Raw genomic sequence first — 21,625 nt, forward strand, 5'->3', positions numbered from 1 at the left:
AAGACATCCATATTTTACAATCTTTTTCACAATCTCTAATGTTCTCATGTTTATTCATAGAAAAGTACTACCAGTGTGCATCTTAGGGGTTCGAAGGCACTTGTGGCTGTGCTGCCCTTGCCTGTTCATCTGTTTGTTTGCTTGTTTTTAATTCCCACCAGAAGACTTTGAGCATTCATCAATTTTAAGTATGGTCTGTATCTTACATAGGATAAGAATACTCACATGCAAGAAGTCAGGTACTTAGTTCATTTTAAAAAGTCTGTACTACAAATTAAATGGAATTTTGGCACAGAAGTTAATCAGTTAATTGATAAGAGTATAGAAGGATAGTACATCAGCGTTAATGATTGTGATAATCCGTGGAGTTGTGGGAAGCTGGAGTTTATCTGGGAGGAGTTCATATACCAGGCTTATTTAAGGACTTCGTGAATTTCTCTGGCATTATTCTTAAAATGTGTAAGCTCACCCCCACCCCACCCCACCCCAGCAATTACAATTGCTAAATATAGAACAGTCTCCTGAGATAGAAGAGAATGCCAACCAGTCTCATTTTACCCCAGAAATTACATTTTCTGATATTTTTGATGTACCAAATACATTAAAGCAGCCCAGGCAGGGAAGAGACTCCTGACGGTGTGAAGGTGTGCTGAGAACAGTTCAGTCTTAATAAGGAGCTAACAGTAGACTGCACAGTCATGACACAGCTAATAGCTATCAGGAGTCAGAACCTTATCTGGTGTGATTAGTTGTTAGAAGGTGAGTCATGAGCACGCAACACTGCAGGCAACAGGACACTCAGTGCTAGGTAGTCCACTGTTTGTGTGTGTGTTTTCAGAAAACTGGAAACAGAAATCCAGTCAGTACATCCTAAATAAAATTATACCACTCACACACACAAGGGTTAAAACAACTTTTGAAAACTTCCAAAGAACTCTGACAGACTTTGTTTAGCGCTAACACATTCTACAGTTCATGCATAAACCAATCATGAGTGTTAGAGGAGATAAGCCTAATAACCAGTGTGGGCCGCTGTGTCGTTTCGTATAAATGAGTAACTGTTAAAGATCTCCAGTAATCACTTTGAGAACGGAAAAGGGCACAATCTGATTTTCCACATTAACCTTTAATTGTTCTGGCAATACCCAGACAGCATTTTAATTTTAGTACATACCGTGCCCCAAATCTTCTGTTTCATTAATAGAAATTAACTAACTCAGTATTGACACAATGGTAAGTAGTTCCATCCACAATTTATTGAATTGCAAATCAGATTCATTAGATGTTATAATGGCTAAACAGAGAATAAATCTCTAAAAAGTATCTTAGTGGGTTCCTAGATGCCAGCATTACTGAAATATGAAATTATGAGAAGTTAAGGATATCAAGTACCTATCCAAGTTTCAACAGTAAAAATATTTTTAAAGACCATCATATTTGGTAATAAATTATGTTTATATAACTGATAATTTAAAAATAAATAAAACCTGAGTTAAAAATGCTTCCTCCTATCCTACCCCGCATACATATTTATGGCCCATTTTCATTTAGACCAGTGTGTTACAAACGTCAGTGGACACACACAGAACCCTTGGGAGCTTGTGTAAGCGTTGCAAGCCTAGATTCCTCGTGAGCTCCAGAGGAAGCTGGTGGGGCTGGCCCTTGGAACCTCCCTTGAGCAGTAAGGTGACCCAGTATCAAATATGCTTTCTGTCTGAGTGACGGGCTTTATAAACGCCAGGTTAGAAAAACGTCTGGTTAAATGACAGCATGAAGCATACCACGTTGGCAGTGTTTGGATTTGTCTTTGATATACTTGAATACAACTCTGGATACCAAGCTTTGTTAACTTTAGAAGAGTGACAGCTGGATGCTCTCCCAGTTAATTCAAGCCAGTACACTGCAAACCACTGTTAAAATTATTTAATGGATAAGGGTCCATTTAAATGACTCGTAAACTTTAAGCTATCCCATCTCCTCCTCCTCTTTGAACAAACAAATGCTGCCTTTTCTTCTGTCTTGTAGCCAAACAGCGTGTAACGCCCAATGCCCCCCCCTTTAAAAATCGAACAAAATTGTCTCCAACCAAAGGACCCAAAGCAAAAAGGTTGGCTTCTTTAACACATTCATAGGTGTATGCATCAACCTCCACAGGGTTACCCTTGCATGTTATTGGCTGGTTTGAGTTACGGCCTAGGTAACACCCGTGTTCCTTCAGAAAAGATAGGTTAGGATGTGACCCTATCAAGATTACAGCTGCAGACAGCTTAAATATTTTCTTCAATCCAGAGACACTTTGAAGAATGCATTTCATGTCTGACTTAAAGGCAAGCACACGGTGCTCAGGAAAACTGGTATAATCAGACACAGGATCTGAGTCTGCAGAGTATGACTGAGTACACATCATGTGATAGACTTTGTGGTACTCAGGATACAGCTTCTTGGGAAGCTGTTTGAAAATTAAGCTTGGATCAGTCACTCGTCTGCGAAACACGTGGACCACAGGGATATTATTGTTGTAAGCACAGAGCACAGCATCAGCTGCAGTAAGACCGGAACCTACGATCAGCACCGGATCCACTCTGCCACACAGCTTCCCTTTGTTTATAGCAGCTCCAAATTCAGGCATTGAATGAAACACAAAAGGAAACTCTTCCCCTTCAACTTCCAGATGGGCAGGAGAATCCAGTGTCCCTGTTGCAAGAGCTACATTCTCAGCGAAGAGGCAAAAGGGAACGTGAGAACCACCTGCAAGTCGCTGATAGCCTCTGATTTCCCAGTTTCTCTTGATAAATTTTGACTTCTGGTTCTGTAAACACTGTGCTGAAATATCTCTGTCTTGACTACTGTTATCACCTTGGTCTCTGTAGAGTCTTGACACAGAGGTTATGTAAGTATTCTCTCGGAAATTCTTCTGAAGACCCATGACCTTTACATAGTGCTTGTAGTAGCGAGCTATTTCCTCTGGCATAACACGGTCCCCCTTTAAGTTCCTGTAAGATGAAAAGGAAAAAATACCCTATGAAGACAGCACTTTCAGTTTCAGATTTTTTTCTCTAGCTAGCACGCTTTTATATCTTAGTTCTTTCAAGATGGTATCAGCTAAAAAGTATCCTCATGCTTTATAAAAACTGTTCTCAGTCTTTTTATCCTAGTCAGAATCACAGTCATTAGCAAAACACATAACAACAAATGCTAGTAAGGATGTGGGTAAAAGGGACACTGCTGGTAAAGTATACAAACCTGTCTCGTCACATCACAAATCTGTATGGAGGGCTCTCAAAAAACGAACACTAGATCTTTCCTGACACAGTTACACCACTCCTGGGTATTTATCTAAAGGGCTTCAAGCTGACATGTCACAGAGATATTTATATGTGCACATCAGCATTTATTACAGCACTAGTCAAAACAGCCAAGCTGTAGAACCAACCTAAGTGTCCAGCACAAAAAACAGATAAAACATAGCATATAAAACCTTTTTCCCAGCTTGGCACGGGTGGCGCATGCCTTTAATCCCAGCACTTGGGAGGCAGAGGCAGGTGGATCACTGTGAGTTTGAGACCAGCCTGGTTTACAAAGCGAGTTCAGGGCAGCCAAGGGTACACAGAGAACCCTTGTCTCAAAAACAAAAACAAAAAAACAAGATTTCCTAGGACTGGAGAGATGGCACAGAGGTTAAGACCACAGTTGGCTCATCCAAAGGTCCTGAGTTCAATTCGCAGCAACCACATGGTGGCTCACGACCATCTATAATAAGATCTGAAGCCCTCTTCTGTTGTGCAGGCATACATGCAGGCAGAACACTGTATACTTAATAAATGCATCATTAAAAAACAAAAAACCTTTCCCCCAGAGACATAACAAGTAAAGAAGTTCCACAGGAAAACGGATGCACTGCATAACCATATTAAGTCAATCTGACCAGTCGCAGTAGTTCCTGGACTATTAGTATATAAAAGCATGTATTTATATATAAGTGACCAGAAAAGAGAAGTAAAGCTGTCCAGGATCAAAGGAAGCAAGTGAGAAGGGACTGCTTGATACACTTTCAATTAATAAGTGAATTAAAATGTAGATATCCAAAAATGAGATTTTATCTTACAACTGTAACTACTTAGATTATATCATTAACAAAGTACAGTGCAAGGGGTGGGGCTGGGGCTAGATAAATACCTCAGCAATTAACAGTGCCTAGGTTAAGATCCCAGCACAAAGATGGATACCATGGCACACACCTTTAATTCTCTGTTTAATTTAGAAAGATAAATGCTTCTAGTTAAGAGCAGAATTCCGGGACAGCCAAGACTACACAGAGAAACGCTGTCTCAAACAACAACAACAGCAACAAAAAAGAAAAAACCCAAAAGAAAAGAAAATAGATATTTGGGGCTGGAGAGATGGCTCAGTCGTCAAGGGCACTGGCTGCTTTTCCAGGTCCTAGGTTCAATTTCCAGCACCCAGATGGCAGCTCACAATTATCTGTAACTCCAGTTTCAGGCTTATACCCTCATAGAGACATATATGCAGCTAAAACACCAATGCACAAGAAATAAAAATAAGTAAGTCATTAAACAAAAAAAGCAAGTGCTCTTAATCACTGAGCCATCTCTCCAGCCCCCTGAAAATTTAATCTTAATTAAATTCATTATGATCTAGATCTTTTGTTTGTTTTTTGAGATGGCCTCTCTGTGTAGCCCTGGCTGTCCTAGAACTTGCTCTGTTGAACACAGAGCCCTGCCTGCCTCTGCCTCCCAAGTGCTGAGATCAAAGGCATGTGCTACCTCAATGATCTAGATCCAAAATCCAGAAATCTCTTAAAATTAAGAAAAAAAATTTTATGGATTAAACAGTTGCTACCTAGCAGGATGTCAATAACTCAAACTTTTACATCTACTCTAGCAAAGATTAAGTTCTTGCTTGAACTTACTTTCATTAGTAGTAAAATTATATGTTCTGTGTTAGTAATTCAAACCTAGCTTGTACATGTACCTGAAAATGATAGGGATCTTTACACTTCTTCTGAATTTTATGTTCTTTCCCCCAAAATGAGTAAGACCTGTATTCTTTCAAGAAACTTCTCAGTCCTACTTAAAGTATTTATAATTGGATGTTTACCTTCATGTCAAAAGTAGCCAGCCATATCCCATGTTTTTGTTTATCATTCTAAATGATCAATCATAATTACATTTCAAAAATAAACCCCCTCCTGGATGTGGTGGGGTACATCTTTAATCCTAGCAAATTTAATAATTCTGGCAGAGTCAGACAGATCTCTGTGAGTTCCAGGCCTGCCAAGAATATGTAGTCTTTCTCTCAAGAAACCAAAACTACACCAAACCAAAAAAGCAAGCTACCTTAGGTATGTATGCATGAAGTATACATAAATAATCACATACCCACTCAAAAACTGACACAAGTTTGGGAAATAATGCATAGGTATATGAGAAAGTAAGAGTGATTTAATATGAAAGGTAAATCCTGATTAGCAAGGTTGCAGGAAGGCTCCTGTCAACAGTTCCTTGTGTACATACAGCTGTATAGACTAATTGGAAACTAGCTCATAATCACTGCTTCACAAGAGATTTCATTTAACAAGTATATTTCTATTCATCTAATACAGGAGTCCCAGATACTGTGAATACTTCTCACAGTCCCCTTTTCTTCATACATCAAAAATTTTAATTTAGTCAGTCGTTACCTTCGTTTGCTAGACATCCAATCTTTAAATTTAAGTCCAGGTAACTCCATCCAATTTCCAAAGCTGATTGTCAACATAGAGCCTTCCATATTCTAGAGTAAAGAACAGTTTAAAAAGAAAGGAGTATTACCTTTTGAAACCAAACACATTTATATATAAATTCAGATCATAAAAAACATATTCACAAGAATTCATATAATAAATACTATGGATTTTGTTTTCAGACATAAAGAATAAAAGCTACATGATAGGGAACTGGAGATAATCCTGTTAAGTGAATTAAGCCACTTTCAGAATACAAGGATCTTATGTTTTCTCATTTCTCATTTTAAAACCATTCTCATAAAACTTTCTTATATTTTCACCATTTGGTCTTATACTCGGCATACATTTATGAAACAAATTACAGCACTAGCTTTCAGAAATCCAAGTATCTTATTTTTCTGATTTGTAGTATATTTCCTTTAAAATTCTACTTTGTTGTTGTTGTTTTGTTTTTAGCTTTTTTCAAGACAGGGTTTCTCTGTGTAGCCTTGGCTGTTCTAGACTCACTTTGTAGAACAGGCTGACCTAGATCTCACAGAGACCCACCTGCCTCTGCCTCCTGAGTGCTGGGATTACGGGCATGCACCACAGCACCAAGCTTCTAAATAAAACTTTCATACACTTTCAACATTTGGTATTATCTATAGTCATATATTTATGAAACAAATTACTGAACTAGCTTTCATCTTTGATCAGTACAATTAAGATATACATGTTAAAGAATGAATCAATACTTCCACTCCTTTAAATAAAATAAAAATGTTCATTAATTTCCAAATTTTTCTTTTTTCATTTTGGCATTTGTTTCATAGATTTTTTTTTTTAAATTAGAAAACCGCTTTTCTCTATCAATTATGATTTTGAAATCTGGACGAGGCTGGATACAACATAATCACTTTCTAAAAATAGAAAAGTAAGCAGTGGTTGCCTAAGAAACAGACTCAGTACTGGAGTTAATGTTATCAAAGAAGTAAGCCTCTCAAGCTTTCGCACCCTACTTCTGCTTCAAGCAAAATAAAGCAAAAAGACTAAGTGCCGAGGGGCCTACCCAATCACCACTCCCATTCAGCTCTGGTACACAATGGCTGTGTTCTCATAACTTGCCCTGTTTCTACACAGCCCAGCGCTGAGAATGGATGTATTATAATACATTTTATCCATTCACTTACATAATTTTTGAGTTGGTCTCATTTATCTCTGGTTTCTTTATGTAAATTTTTAACACACGGTCTCATATATGCCAGTCTGATCTTGAACTTCTCTATGCGATGTGTATGTCATGAATGCCTGCTGTCACTGGGACAGCAGTGTTCTGAAGGGGCAAATGTGACAGAAGTATTGTCCGAGTGTGTATGAAATGGCACTTCTTCAAAAATAAAAACAGGTTTTGGAGATGTACCATTAGAAAGGAGAATATTCCAGGCAAGATAAAAGCTGATGTAAGAGCCTAATGAAAAAGGTCATCAGTGTCTTTCAAGGAATTCAAAGAAACCAAACTGGTGAAGAGATGATCAACTCTGCAAGCCTGGGTTACTCCAAGGTTTCAGATTTCTAAAACAGGCCAGTGTCTCCAAGGCTCAAAGATCTCTAAGCCTCTGGAATCTTGTACTTAATGAGTGTGTATTTGCATACCTGAGCCTCAGGCCATGAATGCTGTGCTTCTGTGACCAATGACAGTATCCTAACAATGTAATTTAGGGTGGATACTAGTGCTCTTAAGACAGAGGCCACACCTACCAGTCAGTCAGTCTATCTGTCTGCCTGCCTGTCTGTCTCTCTCTTGATGGGCTCAGCCCAGTTGATAGAGTACTTGCCTAGCATACACACAGCCCTGTGCTGTCCTCAGCACGTGAAATTCCAACATTTGGGAAGTAGAGATAGGAAGAGCAGGGGTTCAAAATCATCTTTCCTACTCTGGGAGTTTAGGGTTAGGTTAGGCTGATTAAGAAATATATCTATTGAGGACACACACACACACACACACACACACACACACACACACACACACACACAATGCTGAGTGTCCCTGCTTGGCAGCTTTACAAGCAGATTTTCATACATCATTCACTGTTGAGAGATTTCAACAGATCTTCAGCAAATAGCAAGGTTTAAGCAGCTGCTCAGTTAGTGTCGTGTTACCAAGGTGGTTTGAATGAGAATGGCCCCCCAAGGCTTATACATCTGCATGCTTAGACAGGAGTTGTTTCCTTTTTGGAAGGATTAGGAGTTGTGGCCTTGTTGGAGGCAGTAGGTAACTAGCTGGGAGTGGGCTCTGAAGTTTCAAAAGCCCTTGCTGGGCCAGTGTCCCTCTCTCTTCCTGCTACCTGTGGATTCTTCAGGACTAAGCCTCACTGCATGCCACCATGCTCCCCACCATGATGATAAGGTAGGGAACTATAAGCAAGGCCCCAATTACATGCTTTCTTTCATAAGAATTGCCTTGGCCATGTGTTTTTTCCCAGCAGTAGACTAAGACAGAGTCACTCAATGGGGTTCACTCCAGGACTTTACAGGCTCCTTAACTGTGAGAAGTGTCTTTTGTTCAAATCAAACGTTTCATTTACATTTTTTTAAATCTTGAAAATACATGGAAATAGGGTCTGGAGACAGAGCTCAGTGTTTAAGTGCACAGGCTGTTCTTCCAGAGGACTAGGGTTTGATTCCCAGCACCTATATGCCAGCTCACAACCATGTGTAACTCCAATTCCTCTTCTAACTTCTGTGGGCACCAGGTACCCACATGGTACACAAATATACACAGACAAAACACTGATACTCATAAAATGTAAATATATCTTTAAAAAAAATACATGGAAATAAGAGATAGTGGTTTTCAAAATATTCTGCAAGATTTTTCTAAGCTTTAAACTAATAATATTTTATGTTTTATTAAATATATACCCTTTATTTTTCTACACAATTTGTATAAGGTAGTTTAGAAATGTTTATTCAAAGATTATATTTTTAATAAAAATCTGGCTTAACTACCTATAATGTACACATGATAGAACACTAAAATTAAACTGGGCATGGTGGTGCACACCTTTATTCCCAGCACTCAAGGCAGAAGCAGATGAATCTCTGAGATGGAGGCCAGCCTGGACTACAGAGTGAGTTACAACAACCCAGTCCCCTGCCCCCCTTACAAATAATCCAGTTGCAAACTGGTATTGGGAGCAGAGGCAGGTGGACCTCTGAGTTTGAGGTCAGCCTTGTCTACAAAGTAAGTTCTACACAGAGAAACCCTGTCTTGAAAAAACAAAACAAATAAAACTCAAGTTGGTTCTATTAAGGCAATATATAATAAATGCTTCAATATACACTAAAATGTGCATAACATACTTACATGCCATGCCCCACCAGGCGGGCCTTTACCAAGAACTAAATGAGGGATATAATGATGTTGTTCCAATTTCCAGTGCAGAATGGAAGGGTAATCATACCCAAAGTCAGCATCTGGATGAAGAAGTGTATCAAAAAGTACTGCTACCGGATTGGATGATCGACCCTCAAGTCCCTCAGACAGGTATTCTAAGTCCTGAACCAGAGCAGGGAAAAAAACGTGAGTTTGATAAAAGCCAAGACAATTATGTTACTAAAGGACATGACCAGTCAGTGGTTCCCAGAGAGTTAAACAACATGTATTTTCGTAAGCTCATTAATATTAGATTCCTTAGCAAAATAAACCTAGGCAATGTTTGGGTTTAAAACAAGGTTAAAAAAAAAACAAACCAGTAAAGGCCAACGATGCCTTTGGCACACACATGTCAGCTAGGGTGTACAGGTAGCACTTCCCAAATTGATTTCACCACAGAGAACATTCAACCCTCCGATGCAAGGCTGAGAGTGCTGTCGACTTGCATTTTAAAGGCAGGCATGGTGGCCTAGGCTTATAACCATAGCACCATGGAGGAGGAGAAGAGGACTTCTCTGGCTTACTGGCCTAGGTAAGATTAAGGCATGGAAGAGACCTCATTTCAATAACCATGATGGACAGTTCCTGAGAAACAACACCCAAGGTTAACTTGTGGCCTACATGCATGTACGCACTCATGCTCTCAATAAACATGAACCCACAGACACATACAGATTTTTAAATCTCCATTAGGAAACAATTTGGTATTTTTTTGCTCAAAAATTCAATATAATTTCTATATGATATCAGAATATATAAAGTTAAAATAAATAGAAAAAGCATTACTTGGAACAAAGGATTTACAACAAGAAATACATAAAACTAATCTTGTTTTAGCATTAAAATGTTTTAAAAACTGATTATTGGGACAAGTAATACCTGATCGACAATGGAGAGATGTCTTGCGTCTTCTAGTTTACTATGTAGGATTGTATTTGGATGGATTGCTTCAGCTGATAAATACGGCCTGTAGCCTGACAGCATATACGAAAGGCATATTCCTGAAGGTCCATTTCCTGTGTTTTTTAAAAAAGCAAAACAATACAAGTTGGTCTCCTGATTGCTTCCCACATCCCCTCACGTGTTCTTCCTCCAGCCAACGAGAGCCTGCCTCTCACAAGCTTGACCTCTACACTCTCTCTCTATGCCTTTCAAAATCTCGATGCTACTGACTTCCAAAATTAGTTGCCTCGGATGACTTGTTCTTGAGAAATAAAGGTTTTTCATTGGCTACTTCTTTATTACAATTGATGTGGAATCAAAAATAAGTTAAGACAATGGGCAGGAAAGATGACTCAACAGGTAAAGGCAATTGCCACCCTTCTCATCAATCTGAGTTAAACCTCTGGAACTCACACAGTAGAAGGAGAACCGCTTCTTGCAAGTTGTCCTTGCCCTCCACATATGCTGGGGATTGGAGGACACATATACAAATTACATCAATAAGCAAACAGACAAAAACAGATGTAAAAAAACTTTTAAAATACCTTTTAGAAAGCAAGAGAATGCATGTGGTAATATTCACAAATGCAATGCAAGAAAAGCAGTTTGACAAAACCCAGCAGCTATCCAAAATTTAAAAAGCATGAAGCATATTTGAAAGAGGAAAATTTCAACATGACAAAGAACATGTTAAAAGAAACAAAAACTAAAAAAACCAGTCCTACTCTGCACATGATGGAAGGCTGGGAGGAATGAAAGAAAAGATGCACAAATTGGGAAAAGTGAGGGGCAGGGGGAGAGATGCTGTGCTGTTCGCCAATGACTTGATTATCTACATAGAAAATCCCAAGAATCAACCCCTCAAGACCTCATAACAAACAATTATGGCACGACTGTAGGATACAAGTCAATATACAAAAGTCAATTATTTTCTTACATCAGCAATGAAAAAAGTGGGATTTGAAATAAAAACCATACTATCATTTATCTTTATGTCAAAAGAAATATTTAGCATAATTTTAACAAAATATATATGAGCTACATAAAAAACCCACAAAATCTGACTAAAGAAATAACTTTAAAGAGGTCTACAAAGATGGGAAGATATTCCATGTTCATAGATAGGAAGACTCAAAATTATTGATTGTAGATCGTTTATGAATAGCTTTAGTACAATTCCAATTGCAATGTAACCAATACCACAGAGCTATAATAGAGTTGAAATCTAATAATATTATACACAGGATGACCTACACAACTGAAGGCAAGTCTGTTCGAATATCTATTCTAAAATTACTTAAAAAAGCAAATAGCCACCACAATGCTACCTTGAGACAGGTCTTGTCTGACTTCCTCAAGTCTGAATATTAGATTAAAAATATAGCCGGGCGTGGTGGCACACGCCTTTAATCCCAGTACTCGGGAGGCAGAGGCAGGTGGATCACTGTGATTTCAAGGCCAGACTGGTCTACAAAGCAAGTCCAGGACAGCCAGGGCTAATACAGAGAGACCCTGTCTCGAAAAACCAAAAAAAAAAAAAAAAAAAAAAATATACACACACACACACACATACATACATATGTATATATAATATATATATAATAAATAGCAGGTGGTTACCATTAATGGCTACTATCAGTAATGCAGAAAAAAGCTATTGCATTCCAATACAGACTCTGTATCATATAAGCCACATCCTCTCCAAAGATTTGGTAATGGTTATTTTAGCATATTAAACAACTTTCTACTTCATTATAATTCTGTGCTTTATTACATGCCTCCAGTCACAGAAGCATCACCTTTTACTTTTGTTCTTTTAAGATATTTATTAATTGCCACATGGTGGGTATAGATATTTGTGAGGCAAAGTGTGGCATTTTAATGCATATATACAATAGTAATTAGATCAAAGTAACATATACATCACTTCAGATGCATATCAATTATTTGTGCTGGGAGCATCCAAACTGCTGCTATTTTAAGGTGTGGAGAATTTTCAATAAATGTAAGAACATACACACTTTAGAGTTACAACAGTAGTAAGAGCAGCTAACTAGCTCTAAGAAATAAAATACAATAACTTACCAATTATTACCACAGGCAAAGTTACTGATGAATCTTCAAGTAAAGAAGTTTCTTCAACTAATGGCATCCCTTTAACTTTTGGCCCCAAATTATCACCAAAATATTGTACTAAAGAATTAAAAATCTCTCCTTCAGTTTCAGTGTCACTATAGTTAAAAAAAAATGTATAGTTAATACAGGTTTTATAAACTCAATTCTTTTTCATATTATCCATCAGTTGCATAATGCTTTCAATGGTATATCATTTAAGTCCACAAGTCTGAAGTAGCCATTTATCTTGTTTTAGTATCTTATAAGCAAGTTAACTACTGAGTAAACTTTTATCCAGGCTAAGGATCACCAGAACCACACAAAAATGCTGAGCCCTGTGTCAGACTCCTGGAGATCACTAGTCAGCCAGTCCAGTCTACTTGACAAGCTCCAGGCCCGTGGATGATCCCATCTAGAAAATACAACCAAATATGTAGATTTCTAAGACACTAAGACAGACAGACAGACAGACACACACACACACACACACACACACACACACACAGCTCCTCCTACCTACCAAAGACAGAATTATACTTGAAATTTTGTAAGTCTTTTGAAATACCTAGGAAGGGCTAATTTGTCCTCCTTCCCCCGCCCCCCAAATGGACAGTGGTGGTACACAACTTCAATCCCAGCATTCAGAAGACAGAGGCAGATGGACACCTGAGTTTGAGGCCAGCCTGTTTTACAGACTTCTAGAACAGCCAGGATTATACAGAGAAACTATGCTTCCCACCCCCCCCCCCAAAGCATTTAGACAGATCTAGTCACAGATATTTTAAAGAAAGTTTATTGTAAAAAACAAACAAACAAAACTGGGCCTTTTTGGTAAAAGAAATGAGGTGTGCACATTTTTATTTTTAAGTAAGGAAAGACCTTAATGTCAATTTCTCAACTGCCTCTCTAGAAACTAGTTTCAGTATTCTGACATGTTCATTCAATAAATGTAGCATCCTCTGAACTCAATTAATGCTGTTATTTTTAGACTACTTCAGAATAGAATCCCCAAATTCCTTTTCATCTTTAGTCAACAACAGTTTTAATGTCTGGAAGGGTTAATGTAGGACACTACCTGTGTTTATTATGACTTTCTAAATAATAGATGCTATTTCATAGGACTAAGGTGAAATTGTTAATCTCCAGTGTTGATAAATGGAAAGAATTCCAGGCAGGACTTTCACTTCCCTGTAACTTTCAGAGACTCCATCCTATCTATGATAGCTAATATCTCCTGTCACTCTGACTGGATCTGAGGAATTTTCTTGACAAAATTTTTGAAAGATAAAGACCTACCATAAGTGTGGGTCACACCTTCTAGTAGGAACCCAGAAAAAAAGAACATAAAAGGAAATTTGCTTTTTAGCCTGTTTGCCTTCATCTTGCTGGCAAGTTCATCTACTATTCTGTTGCTATAGCCTTCCTTCATTAATACTAGAACCAGCTTCTTCAGGGCACCAACACAGATTGAAGACCAACAGCTCTCCAGGAACCTTCTAGGACTTTGATGCCAGACTGGAAATGCTGGGACATCCAGCCTCATGGACTAAGCAGCTATCAGATTCTCTGTGTTTCCATCCTGAAACAGCCATTGTTGGACTATCTGGACCATGTAAGTCAGTTTACTAAATCCTCTTTAATATCTAATTGATCAGTTCTATTCCTTTAAAGAATCCAATACAATACCCCAGGTAGTAAAAAGCTACACTAAGTGTCCTATACAATACCCCAGAATAGTACAAAGTTACACTATGTATCTAATACCCCCAGGATAATATAAAGTTACACTAACTATCCAATTTAACACCCCAGAATAATACAAAGTTACACTATGCATCTAGTACAATACTTCAGGATAGTATAAAGTCACAATATGTATCCAATATAATACCCCAGGATAGTACAAAGTACTAAGCTTTCCTGGCTCTAAAAAGAAATATATTCCCTTAAAGGCAGTTAATAGTGACATTATTAAAGTTCTGTTTTTGTTTGTTTGCTTTGTTTTGTTTTTGAAGCGGGGAATATTTATTTAAAACCCATGAATGAAATGGACAGCTTGGGTCTATGACAAATTATTCATGTTTAAAGCATAAGTCAGTAACTGTATGAAATGCACACATTGCCACATACAAATTAACCGACCAGACCACTTTTTAATGGCAAAACATTATGTAATGTAAAAGCAGCACCTTTGTGAAATTTTATTTAGTATTCTCCTTCTTCCTCACCCTTTCCCTCAACAGACGCAACTCTAACTTCCTCATAATCCCTCTCTACAGCAGCCATGTTCTCTCAGACTTCAGAAAGGCTCCCCGCTCCATGGCCTCACTCACATTCCAGTGCACAAAGGCACACTTGGCATATATCAGATAAAACTTAGATCTCAGCAATGGCTGTGGGTGTTGCTCAGCATGCACGCAGCTCTCTGGACATTGGCCAGGTCTCCACCAGGTACAACAGTGGGAAGCTGGTAGTTAATGCCAATGTCAAAGCCAGTGGGACAGCAGTCTACGAACTAGATGGTCTTGATGCTGGCAATGAGAGCACGGACAGCTTTGGTAAGCACATCACTACTGAACAACGCAGCAGCAAGCTATGCCAAGGCTCACAATTCACCAGCTGGTTTGCTAGCTAAAAGCAGGCATTGGTGATTTCTGCCGCAGAAAGCTGCCCATGGTAGGCTTTCTCAGCAGAGATGACAGGGGCATATGTGGCCGGGGGAAATGGATTTGAGAGTGGGGCACCAGAGTGGTCTGAAATTCCATCAGTCCAACCAACCAACAGTCAGGAGCCCATCAAATCTGAGGGAATCATTAATGGAAGACATAATTTGACCTATCAAACTATTCAGGTTAGTGTAAGTTGGACACTCATTGTTAAAATGTCTATGACATATGTGATAGATGGCCTCGTTGTCTACCATGAAGGCACAATCAGAGTGCTCTAGGGTGGTATTGGTGGGGAGGATTAAATGGTAGGGCTCAACAACAGCAGTAAAAACTCCAGCTTGGACTTCCTCACTTAATCAACAGAGAGCTACTCCATCAGCAGGGGGTGTGGGGGGGTGTGAAGCCAGAGCCAGTTCCCCTGTCAAAGCTAAGAAAAATCAAGAAGCCTTGAGGACCTGTGCATTGGTCAGCCAGTCTGTTACTCTGTTGAAGACAAGGTCAATGATCTCCTTGCCAATGGTGTAATGGCAATGGGCATAGCTATTAGCAGCATCTTCCTTGCCTGTGATGAGCTGAGCTACTCAGAGTAGAAGAGCAGGCAAGAGGTACCAGTGCAAACTTGGAAGTGCAATTATGGAGACCTGAGTTTGGCTTGCTGCATCACATAACAAACCAGCCATGGTTCCTGTATGCCTAAAATCTCCACACTGAGAGGGTAGAGACAGGAGGATCAATGGAGACTGGTGGCTGCTAGCTTGGTTCCCAAGTACACATTCTAGGTTCAGTAAGACAGAATAGAATGATATGAGGCTACCCAATGTCCAACACCCACTCCCGACCTCCATGTACCCTCCACCAACACACTCAAATTTTAAAGAGGTTATAAAATAGCACTACTCTATGTGGGTCAATAAAGTGGCTCCCAGAATCCATAGGATGTTGATTGAAAATCCCAATGCCCAGAAGTTGGCTCTCTCCCTACAAGCTATTGGTCAGGGAGGCTCTAGAGGCCCCCCAAATAATGCAAGTAATTAACACTGCTGTTGGCAATACAACAGAACTAGATGTTAAGATCTTACTGCTGTAGACATCACATGCTCTGGTCACAGGAAAAGAAGTCAAGCTGTAACTGGGAAAGAAGGCTCCTCCAGGCTGGCTAGCCCTCATAGTGCCAGAAGAGGACACACAGGCTGCTGAGGGGAAACTGCCAACATCCGTACTCAGCTGTGGACCCTGCAAGTATACTCCTGACTGGCCCAGCAAGATGTACCCACTGGCACAGGAGTGGCAGGTTTGTTCTGGGAAGAACAAACTGCTTTCTGGTTGAGCCTGAGGCCTTCTACACAGGAGAGAATCACACCTAGTATTGCAAGGCTGAAACTAGTATCCATTTCCTGTTTTTGTGAGGTTCCCATAGATAAATCCATGGTTTCCAATGTATTCTCTTTTTTGTAATCAACACTAATTTCGAGAAACAACTATCTTATTAGCTTTTATTCTTTATGTGTACATGGTGTGTGCACACATGTTGTGTGATGGTGTGTGCCCATGTGCAGGGTGGAGGCGAGAAGACAAAGACTTCCTGCTCCAAAGACATTTGCTGCCTTATTACCCTGACTCAGGGAGTCACTAAATCCTGAGCTGCACCAGCAGCCATCAAGTCCCAGCAATCCTCCTGTCTCTGCCTCCCTAAATCCAGAGGCTATAGGCACACACAATCACACCTTGGTTTTAACAAGATTGCTGGAGATTTGAACTCAGGTCCTCACAACTACACAGAAAGCATTCAACCACTGAGCCATCTCTCCAGCCCTTTAGAAAATTAGCATCCCCTCCAACTAATCAACATACACCCTGGCTCTTCACTATCCCAGCAGCATTACACTGGAGTTTTGATTCGTATTTCCCTAATAATATTAAGCATCATTCCATGTATTTGTCATTTATTCTCATTATAATTCATTCATATGCCCCCCTCTCTCTCCCTCCCCTCTCCTCCCCTCCCCCTCCCCAAATTGTTTGCCTGGCTTTAAATTTAGCATAGATAATCTTTTAAGGTTTTGGGTTTTTTCCCTAAGTTCTGGATTCAAGTCTCTTCCGATATGTAGTTTGTAAACATTTTCTCCCATTTTGCGGGTTTTTTCCTTTGTGTGTGTCATGGTGTACATTGTCTGTGCATGTGCGTGTGTGAAACTCAATTTTCTTCTGCCATGTGGTGTCCCTCTGGTCAGCAGGCTCAGCAGCAAGCACCATTACTATCTTGATGGTCTATTTCTTCACTTTCTTAGTAACCTTTACATACATTTTAAGTTCTGGCCACTCCCAATGGACTTTTAATTCCGTTGCTGTGCTTTTGATGTCATAAGTAAGAGATGACTGCTTAATTTGTAGCCACCAATATTTACTGATTTCATCTAAGAATTTTCTCCTTTCATTTTTGTGCAATGTGAGCAAGTAGACAAGTTCATTGTTTAGTTTGTAGAGATCTGACCGAAGGCATTTGCTGAAACTAATGTCCATTTCCTACTTTTTGGAGCCCTCATTAAAGACTTAACTCACCTAAAATAAAATGATTTCTGGGCTTCCTATTTCATCCCACTGGTTTATGCTTCTGTTTATGCCAATGCCAAGTTTTCTTGATTATTGCTGCTTTGTGCTAAATTTTTAAACTAAAAAACAGTGAACCCTTTAACTTTGCCTTTTCAACCTTGGCGAGACTACTCTGGTCCCTTGAATCCCCATCAATCAGTTTGTGCAAAGAGGGTAGTTTATCTTTATAAAACTGCACTGATCTGTAGATCAGCTACAAGAGTATGAATTTAAAACAATTCAGGTTCTTGGTCTATGAACGTAAAACACTTATACTGTTCACATACTTGTGCTTTGGGGGAAGATGTTCTGAGAAGTGTGCCAGCTATTTCCATCCCTATGATAACACCGTCGTGCAAAAAATGTAAACATACGGGAAGCCACACCTATATTCAGTCTGTCACGGTCTGTAACTTCCTCATGCAGCACCCTTAGACCCTAATTTCTTCTCAGGCTTCCTACTTTTCAATGTACAATCTTGTATTTTTTATTAAATGTCCCTCTTAGTGTTTCATTTTTTTTTTAATGCTAAGTGAAACTATTTTGTTAATTTCACTTTCTGGTTATCCATTATCGCTGTATACAAGTATATTTCAGTCTTGTACATCAATCTTGTATTCTGAAATACTGCTGAATTTGGTATAGGTCTCAAGAAGTTTTGACTGAAGCATTTCCTAAGACATGAGAAAAAAACAAAACAAAGTTTAGCGGCTCTAATATCTCTGTACAAGATCTTCCCTGAATTACACAATAAAGCAACTCGTGATTTCTTAGTCATTAGCTAATCTTCTAGTGTGGCAAACCACTGGCAATACATTTCCCAAACTCTGGTTAGCTGGTTTGCCTAAAGCACTAATGAAATATAAGTTTACTAGTAACTATGCACGACCTACATTAGGAAGGCGATGTTGCTGCATTTCTCTACAGTTCATGCGTGCTATAGTTCAGGAGTACGAACAGTGTTCATTTGTCCTTAGATTTCGAACTCGATGAATCGTCTATTGAAAACCAACTATTTTGAGGTTTTTTTTTTTTTTTTAACTCCACTGTTTCATTATTCATGGCACCAAGAAAATTACAAAATTTGTAGAATTACATTTCAGAATCAATACAGAAGAGCATTTTGCACACATGTAAAAATGTTACCACACACATACAGTCAGACATTAAAGACCACTTGCTATGATTTTGAAAGCCTTCCTTTTGTTTGTTTTTTAAACACTACAGTCCAAAATTTCTAAATATACTATAGGCATAATTTTAGGCATAATAAAAAACTTCTACTCAATCATAGCAACACCTTTTATTAAATCATCAAATACAAATTTGCACTTTAATTCTAAGGGCATTAGAACTGCAATTCTATGTTTTCTCAAACTGACAGTGCTACATTGAAAGAGAGTTCTAATGTGCCAACTAAAGGCAATCTCACATTTTAATATCCAGAGTAGAAAGTGTGAAGTTTTCTCCCTTGAAAAATTATATCACAATGCCTATTAATGCAGACTTTGGAGACACCCCAAGATGTAGCTGTTACCACAGACTGTTTTAAAGTAAGTTTCCACTAACCCTGTACAAAGGACAGCATGAGTGGCTGAGGGCAGTCAATGCAATGAGAAAACACTTGCTTATTAGCAAGGGCCCCTACATTTCATCCCAAGCAACGCAAAAATAAGTGAATGAAAATACCACTACAAATGTTCCTGAATGAGCTGGCAAACAATCTTTAAAATTAAATACATAAATAAACATCCACCCTGGGCCTAACAGACATATTTTCACAATGATACATTCAACTATGACAATGTAGTAGATACCCTTTCTTCTCCCCCAACACTAAAATGTAGCAAATACTTTTCACTCTCTCCTCTAAATTTCTTCCCCTGCCCTTTGGTTTTTCAAGACAGGGTTTCTCTGTGTAGCCTTGGCTTTCTTGGAATTCTCTCTGTAGACCAGGCCTGCCTCGGCTAGGACTAAAGGCACACATCACGTCTTTAATCCCAGCACTCAGGAGGCGGAGGAAGGCAGATTTCTGTGAGGTCGAGGCCAGCCTGGTCTTCAGAGAGTTCCAGGACAGCTACAACTATATAGAGAAGCCCTGTCAAAAAAAAAAAAAAAAAAAAAGCCAAAAAACAAATAAAAGGCATGTACCACCACCGCCTGCCCGGCCCTCCTATAAATGTCTCTGCATATAGATAAGAGATGGCATTTACCACACAGCCAAAGAGTACAAATTCCAACCTTTTCCCTTACTGTTCAACAGTATACCAAGGTGTTGGAGGTTTATTTTCTTAAAGGAATATACTTTTTTCCAAGAGGCTTCGAATTCTCACTACAATCTGCTTTCTAAGACATTCAGAGTGAATAGTTTCTTATGTACACAACAATCAATCTGTCTGGAAGCTATTATCCAGCAGCCTATGACATGAAAGTTTTTCAGGATCTAGAATTTAAAGCCTTGTTACAAACTAACTAGGTTGGGACGACCAAGCTTGTTGCTATTTACAGCAGGAGTCTGTGCTTTCTCTGCATCTCACAACCTCTTTGGAACCTCTTCTGTGATTGTTATTAAATACATACAATTTATCTCTATTATATAACAAGCTCCATGGTTTGTGTTGATGACAGTCACAAATACTGTGACTTGTAGCTCACATTAGTAATGAAGGAAATAGTATTTTTGGAAGTGAAATTAATATCCTATCCATGCAAGTTAATGGTTACCTAAATTCTATGAGCCTTTATTAAACAACTCTTGATCAGTTTTTTTTAATTTTGCAAAAATAAATAAGTAAAGATAAAATTAAATGAACAAACAGCAAAACTCAAGTGTTACACATCCTTATTCTATAACAGTCACACATGGAAACCAGGTCCTGGAGTCCTTACTAAACATAACATTTTTTCACCCCACTGTTAATACCCACTTTATAGTACTTTGGCTTTTTTCTGTAATTCTATTAAGTGTTGGTTAATTGTACTGTATTTAAAACACACACTCATTCATACTTTTTCTCTCTCACCTTGAGAAACTTTCACCATAATTTGAGTATAAAACTACCATTTTGCAAATTCCTCCATCCCAACATGGCTTAAAATTACTAACAACCTTAGTAAGTCACAATCCGTTGTCATTACATGACACATTCTTCTCTACTTCCCTTCAAGCCAGTAACTTATGCTCCTAGATTTTTAAAAGATAAAAATTTAAAGGAGGCTCTTTGCAGATTTTCAGATTTACCATTTACATGTAACCGACTCACCACCGGCCTAGCCACTCTCGGCGTCCCGTAACCCAGGAGGTCCAGGGACAAGAAAAGAGTGGGGTCCCCGGAGCTCCGAGCAGCGCCGGCCCAGCGGGCGGCGGCTGAGGAGCACATGCGGCGGAGCCAGCTCCGACCCGTCCCCGGGGGAAAGTCACCTGAAATGACCGGCCAGGGAGCAGCGGCAGCACCACACAGGCATGGAGAGCGGCTGTCGTCGGCGGGCTCGTCCCGGCGCGCGCCTCTGCTGCACCGCGGCTCACGGGCGCGGGAGGCTGGCTCCGGACAGCGGTTTCCGCTCTTCTCCGCCGGCGGCAAGGCGGCGCAGCGGGTGAAGAGCGCCGCGCCGCGCCGGGGGCGGGACCGGGCGCTACGCTGGCGACGCGCGGCTCCGCCCACCAACTGCGGCGCGTGGGCGAGGCCGCCGATTGGTGGAGCCGCGGTGAGGGGCGGGCCCACGGAGAAGGGCAAGCTGCGCGCGGCGGCGGCGGCCCTGCGGTCCCGGTGGTCGCGAGGCCTGTGGTCGCGGCCCGCCGTGCGAACTCCGTGCTCGCGCCCTGGGGTTGTCTAGCAGAGGGGAAGGGGCTTCTCTCTCCGGCCTGTGGGTCTGAGGGAAGTCCGGCAGGGAGAACCTTACCTGAGCTCACGTCCTCGCGCTGTCTCGGGTGCGTCTGACCCCGGTCCCCGCATCGCGGTCACCCTGAGAATCCCGCAAACCACAAGTGCTCCGGCCGCAAGCCTGGCGCTTCTCCCAGCCGGGTTCGGCCTCCCTTCTTAAATAAGCCTCCAACATTCCCCAAAGTGGGGAAAGGCCTCAGCCCCGCAGAGACATTTGGGGGAAGGGGCAGAGCCAGAAATGTTTTTAGTTCCTCCAGGTGTCTCCAAC

General features: G+C 40.1%; 1 protein-coding gene and 1 pseudogene across 1 annotated transcript; both read right to left on the reverse strand.

Moving 5' to 3' along the window:
• Positions 1-1,804: 1,804 nt before the first annotated feature.
• Positions 1,805-21,061, reverse strand: Osgin2 (oxidative stress induced growth inhibitor family member 2). Its single transcript, XM_051160567.1, has 6 exons — positions 20,898-21,061; positions 12,189-12,334; positions 10,041-10,177; positions 9,093-9,284; positions 5,702-5,793; positions 1,805-2,993 (listed from the first exon to the last, which is right to left on the reverse strand). The coding sequence occupies exons 1-6, from the start codon at positions 20,939-20,941 to the stop codon at positions 1,961-1,963; spliced, it is 1,644 nt and encodes a 547-aa protein (XP_051016524.1). The 5' UTR covers positions 20,942-21,061; the 3' UTR covers positions 1,805-1,960.
• Positions 13,435-15,248, reverse strand: LOC127201952 (tubulin alpha-1 chain-like; annotated as a pseudogene).
• Positions 21,062-21,625: the final 564 nt, after the last annotated feature.

This window comes from Acomys russatus, chromosome 2 (assembly GCF_903995435.1).
Source record: "Acomys russatus chromosome 2, mAcoRus1.1, whole genome shotgun sequence".
Lineage (NCBI taxonomy): Eukaryota > Metazoa > Chordata > Mammalia > Rodentia > Muridae > Acomys > Acomys russatus.

Bases quoted from the DNA above. Each gene is read 5' to 3' on its own strand.
- Osgin2 (XM_051160567.1), bottom strand. From the start codon at position 20,941: ATGCCTGTGTGGTGCTGCCGCTGCTCCCTGGCCGGTCATTTCAG. The intron at 10,178-12,188 runs GTAAGTTATTGT...TAAAAAACACAG, and splicing joins TTTGCCTGTGGTAATAATTG to GAAATGGACCTTCAGGAATA. The intron at 5,794-9,092 runs GTAAGTATGTTA...TCTTTACTCTAG, and splicing joins CGCCTGGTGGGGCATGGCAT to AATATGGAAGGCTCTATGTT.